Source organism: Rhinopithecus bieti, unplaced genomic scaffold (assembly GCF_001698545.2).
Source record: "Rhinopithecus bieti isolate Rb0 unplaced genomic scaffold, ASM169854v2 scaffold_34943, whole genome shotgun sequence".
Taxonomy (NCBI): domain Eukaryota; kingdom Metazoa; phylum Chordata; class Mammalia; order Primates; family Cercopithecidae; genus Rhinopithecus; species Rhinopithecus bieti.
The window spans coordinates 1,194,599-1,200,145 of NW_016815584.1; the positions used below are offsets into that span (position 1 = coordinate 1,194,599).

The 5,547-nt window shown below is 44.1% G+C and overlaps 1 protein-coding gene across 1 annotated transcript; it reads right to left on the minus strand.

Annotated features, from left to right (window-relative positions):
- Positions 1 to 3,730: 3,730 nt before the first annotated feature.
- LOC108516147 (eosinophil cationic protein-like) lies at positions 3,731 to 4,479 on the minus strand. Its single transcript, XM_017853468.1, has 2 exons — positions 4,450 to 4,479; positions 3,731 to 4,218 (listed from the first exon to the last, which is right to left on the minus strand). The coding sequence occupies exon 2, from the start codon at positions 4,211 to 4,213 to the stop codon at positions 3,731 to 3,733; it is 483 nt and encodes a 160-aa protein (XP_017708957.1). The 5' UTR covers positions 4,214 to 4,218; positions 4,450 to 4,479.
- Positions 4,480 to 5,547: the final 1,068 nt, after the last annotated feature.

Here is a 5,547-nt window from a genome sequence, read left to right on the forward strand (position 1 = left end):
TCAACCCCCACCTAAAGACATCTGCCCTGATGTGTTCCCAATTATTAAAAAGTAAAACAAAGTGAAAACAATAGCATTGTGAATTAACCTTCCTTCTGTGCTAGACTTTACAGAATGTGTTAGAGCTGGTAGCTGAAAAAAACAGGGTTTGTTTCCCTGGCGAGTAACAAAGACTCTCTATGAGAATGTATGTTTTGATAAATAAAAGAGACTTGTGACTTGGTTCAAGTAAGAAGGCCACTGGGAGTATTCTCCAAAGCAGCGTCTTCCTGAGGAAAGTGACAAGAACATTCTATGGGGTGATGGAGAGGGGCAGAGAGAGGGTGTATCATCACATATAGAGGAGGAGTCCCAGTTGCCCAGACACAGTGAGTGATTCTGCTAGCACATAGTTCACATGTTATGGTAATGAGGCTCCTGACTGAGTGGAGACTTTAGCATGGTAATGAGGAAAGTTCATGCTGGTTTGTCTGTAAGTTGCTGGGTTATGCCAGGAGCTGGTTCCCACCAGCAAGCTTGTATAACAGGCTGATTGCTAAAGTTGGTTATATTCTTATAATCCCTGGAGACCCTCCCTGCCAGCTTACAGAACAATTAACTGCATTTACTCCTGCAAGACTTTCTGGAGATTTGATATTAAGAGAATTTTATAAAATCAGACATGGGAGGTTCAAGGAAGAGAAATGGACTCTTAGGGTCACGTCTTAGGAACATGCTGATGTGACCACTTAACTTCTCTAATGGTAGTCTCTGTGGTGCTGGCCTTGGGTCCAGGGCAATGAGAAAATCTTGGATGTCTACTGCAGAAGGGGTAGTGACTACAGCCAGGGCTTCCTGATGGTCAAGCATAGAATCCTCCTTGCTCTTGTTTGAATCGTCTCACTCCCTGGGAGAGGGCAGCTGCCTCTGACCTCAGCCCAATCCTCAACATGGGGATGGCAGGAAGATGATGTAGAAGTCACGGAGGGGCTGGAGAGAGGTCATGGCAACAGGGAGGGGAATAACATGGGGCTGCACCATGAGAGGATGATGGTGGAATTCACTGAGATTGGAAGACTCTTGTTTCCCTCTCCCTCAACCTGTGGTCCTTCACTGGGGCCTTGCTTCCACTCTTGTCTCCCAAATAGTTGAGTTCTGCACAGCAGCTGGACTGATCTTTAGGTAACATTATTCTTGTATGTAACATGCTTGATTTGTTCCCCATGGGGAACTTACTTTGTTCTTCCGTCTTCACAGGCATGAAGGGTCTGAACCTCATTAACTCCTATCATTAATACTCATGGCTATGATGATCTTGTCCTGACCAAACACCTTTTGTGCTTCTAACACACCGACACTGTATCCATTCAGGACCATTTTTTAAAACTGAAAATGTTTTATTACATTAAGTAATAAATACATACAAAGATGCAAATAATTGTAGTCATTCTATTTCAGATGTTTTAATCAACTTCTTATAAACACAGAACCGAAAGTCTGCTTATAGCCTTGCTGTTTGTCAGGACTTTTGAATTGTCTTTCTCTTTGCTGGGATGATTCTCCACCTGGTGTCTGCATGACTTGCTGCTTTTCCTCCTGTTCAGATTTCATTCTCTGAGATGGGTCTTTCCTGGTGACACTCTGCCCTGTGACGTCTGTGGCACATACAGAACCTCTATATGGTGCTGCTCTGTGTAATTTTCTGTGTACTATGCTGTGTATTTTTCCTCCTGTCACTTAGCAAAATTTTGCATGCTTAGAACAATTTTGTATGTTTATTTTTATCCTTGTATAATGTGACCCCAAAAGAGCAGTGACCTGTCTTGGTCTGTGTTGCATCAGCACTACCTCAAACTGTGCCCGGAGCAAGGTATCTACTCAGTAGATGTCTGCTGGATGAATGAATGAATGAAGGAATGGATGACAGGAGAGGGGATGAAGTCACAATGTGGAGAGGGTGTGGGGGCAGGTGGGGACTGATCCCTCTGTCCTACGGTTTTAGAGACAAGGCATTCCTGACTGAGAACACACCTGTGATCTGGTACCTGAAGCGAGGAAGGTTAACTCCACCTTTCTTCACAGCAAACGTGTCTCCAGTTTTCAGTGTCCCACCTTCTCCTTCTGCTATTTTGAGGTGTTAGGAAGACTGCACTCACTTCCTGACAGGCCCTATTTTACCTCGAGGCAGTGGATTCTGTTGAGCACTGAGATTTCCCAAACCCAGTGTCTCTGTGCAAACTTTTAAGTTCACAGCCCCACCTTGGAGAAGCAAGATCTCAATGGCTTCTCCCGAGGAGAGACCTCAATACAGCTGCTGTCTGGTGCCATGAGAGTCACTATTACTGACATAAAGTCATCTGAGGAATAGAAATTGCTGTTTCTGAGAATCTGGAAGAGGAGCAGAAATACAGAAGTCAGAAATCTCAGACTGAAGGACCAAGGTGCAGATCTGATGGCATCGTATCTCTGTTGTATTCTGACTCAGGCCATTCAAAAGACCCACTCTGTCCCCGGCACAATCACTTGAGTGTTGCACCTGTCCACAGCTTCCAAGAAAGGGCTTCCCCTTCCTGTTTCTCATGGATTCCTGAGTGAATGAAGCCTTGTAATGGAGGCCAGGGCAAGGGCTCTCATTATCCATTTCTTCTCTCTCTGGGTCTACAAATCCCTAATTCTCGAGGCTGTGCCCTACCTGACAGGTGTTGAATGAACCGTTTGACTCACCACTGGGGACAACTATGGAGGGCAGAATGGGCAGGGGCAACTCACCTTCATGAGTGCTCCCACTTCCCCGTCCTCCTCATTCCCCTTCCCCTTCCCATGTGACCAGCAGCTCCCCATCTCTAGGACATGGAAGTTTTGGAAATGATGGCCACCTCTCCTCCAGGCAGTATTACAATCTGTCCCTATTGCTGTCTGAACAATTTATCTCATTGCACATTTGACTCAAACCCTGGTTCCACCTGCAGTACAAATGCTGATAGCTGAAGATTTGATGTGCTCATTTAAAAGAAGTATCTCTGAGACTAAACTTGTTTTATCTTGGTTTCACCATATTTATAGCATTCTTGACTTTTCTACTTTTTTTTTGTTTTCTATCCTAACATTCAATTCTATCAAAATTTATCATTCGTAAATCATAATGAAACATTTGCATTTTCAGCTTATTCACTGCAGCTCTTTTTTTCTTGGTATAGAAATCATGTCAATAAAACCATAGTTGGACCATAAAGCATCAAATGGGACCTCAGTATCAAATTGGTCTCAATTCTGGAATACAACTAAAACAAGTGGAGATCTGTACACAAGTTACAGGTTGGTTTTGGGGAGCAGTCAGTGGATGGAAAATTGCTTAGAGGAGATATCAAGGCTAGGGAGACCAATGCTAAGTTGACTCAATTGGATAATTTTTTGAGGCAGGCCTGGAATCAGGTATCACATGGAGGCCGATGGGGAATTAAGGAATTTGGTCAGATATTAAGGGTGAGAGATTCATGAAAACCCATATCGCTAGAGCAGAGTTTCACTAAATGACAGCAGAGCGGCCGACGAAGACACACAGACATTTCCAGATGAATTTGCACAGCAGCTTGTTGGCGGTTCACAAGGCACTTCAGTTCAGGAAACCTGAAGGGGTATGGAGACTGATGAGGACAGATGCTGATACCCAGGGTACATGGAGGGATTGGATCTTGGCTATGATTGAGGAGCTTGGCAGATGAGTGATGATGAGGAGTGCTGATACAGGAGCTTAGATGATTCTGTCCAGGAGTACTGGAACCACTGGATACTGTGGAGGATCCCGTGGATCTCTGTTTTCACATGCAACTACATAGAAACTCTGTCCTTGTCTGTCTGCATACTCACAGGTTGAAATATTCTGTGCACCTCTATTTATGTGTTTACACTGGAGTAAAGGCACCCGGACGCTACTACAATGACAATTTTGGAGAGTTCTGTTATGAAGGCAGGGTATACTTGGGTTACGACAAACATTAACTACATTTGCAAAAGTTGTACGAAGAAAAGTATTTTGCTTTTCGCAACACCGTTGATACTTGTTAATTACCCGCATTGCAATATTGCATGAAGGGGGGTTCATATTGATGTGCTGGATGGCAAACCACTGAGCCTTCGTAAACTCTGGGGGTCTGGCATGGAGTGAGCCCTCCACACCCATAAGCCCCAACAGAAGAAGCAGACAAATTTGGGAAGTGAACAATTTTGGAATCATGTTTCCTGTAAGAAAAGAAGAGAAGTAACTACTCCCTGATCTGGTCTCGGCTATGACACACTCTGTAGTGTGTCAACCCACAGGCCCTTCTCCTGCCACTCTGGGGTCCCATTTCCTTTTTCTTCCTGTCCCCAGAGTGTGCCACATCTCCTAAGCACTAACTTCAGCTCACCTCTCCCTGAGGTGCTGCCCCGTCACTGTCCCTCCTTTCCCAGCTCTGTGGATTGTTGACTTACCCAGTCTCTGAGCGGCAGCTCCTGTGAGAACTGATCCAGCTGGTTGTTCTGGGGTTCAGGCGCAGCTGGTCTCCCTTACTTGGAACTGTTTAAATAAAGCATCTCCTGGTGGGTTGGGCCAGCAGAGCCAGGAGGGAGGGTCTGACTCTTGGTCATGCAGAAACCCACAGATTGACACATGGTCCACTTGTGCAATCAACCTTTTATTTGATGACTTGGGTGAGCAACGGATACCCAAGGACAGCCATGCTGCTCTTTCTGCTCTAAGGACTCTAATTCCAAGTCATCCTGTGTAAGACAGAGTTTTGCTGGTTGGATTTGGACTCTGGATGAAAACTATACGCTGCCTGCAGATGGACCACAGATTTTGTAACTGTCCTCTGGCAGGACCCTAATTGACTAAATGACATGAAGGCAGGCATCGTAGTTAGAATAAATAGAGCCACAGAGGGCTGTTTGCCCAGGAGGAAGCCAGCTTCCCTTTCATTTTTAGTAACATCCTTGGTTCTCTTTCACACAAATGCTCTCCATCTCATCCACCACGCTTTGCTGGAAACTTAAGCTACTAATTTCTTGGGGTACAAGATTCTGTAGATAATTAAAACAATCTGCTCCACATATTTGAAGGAGTTTTTTCTTTACTCCTCTTGCACTGGATCCACTTCTCTTAAGTCTTGCCCTCATTATTGCTTCCACTTTGTGTAAAGTTACACAACCTAAAAATACACTGAGGAAAGTTGTAAAATCTGGCAGAGAATGTGCATTCAGGCATGAACATTTGGTGTCATGAAAGATTCCAACCTAGCACTGGATATTCCTGTGTTCTTTTCAGCCTATGGTATTTTCTAAAAAACAGTGTGTTCTGGGGTTGTCATTCATCTTCCTGATAGGTTTCATTTTGTGATATTAACAAGAAAATGGTTCTGTATTTACAAAATGAACATTAAAGACACAGCACTATATTCCTGAAAGTATAGAAGTCAAGTGTACAGTTTGATACGCAAAGCATCCACTTACTTTTAGTCCTCAGAGAAACACAGGAAAGTAATTGTAGACATATAATTGAACTACAATGTGATAGAGGTAATTGCACTTGTG

Bases quoted from the DNA above. Each gene is read 5' to 3' on its own strand.
- LOC108516147 (XM_017853468.1), bottom strand. From the start codon at position 4,213: ATGATTCCAAAATTGTTCACTTCCCAAATTTGTCTGCTTCTTCTGTTG.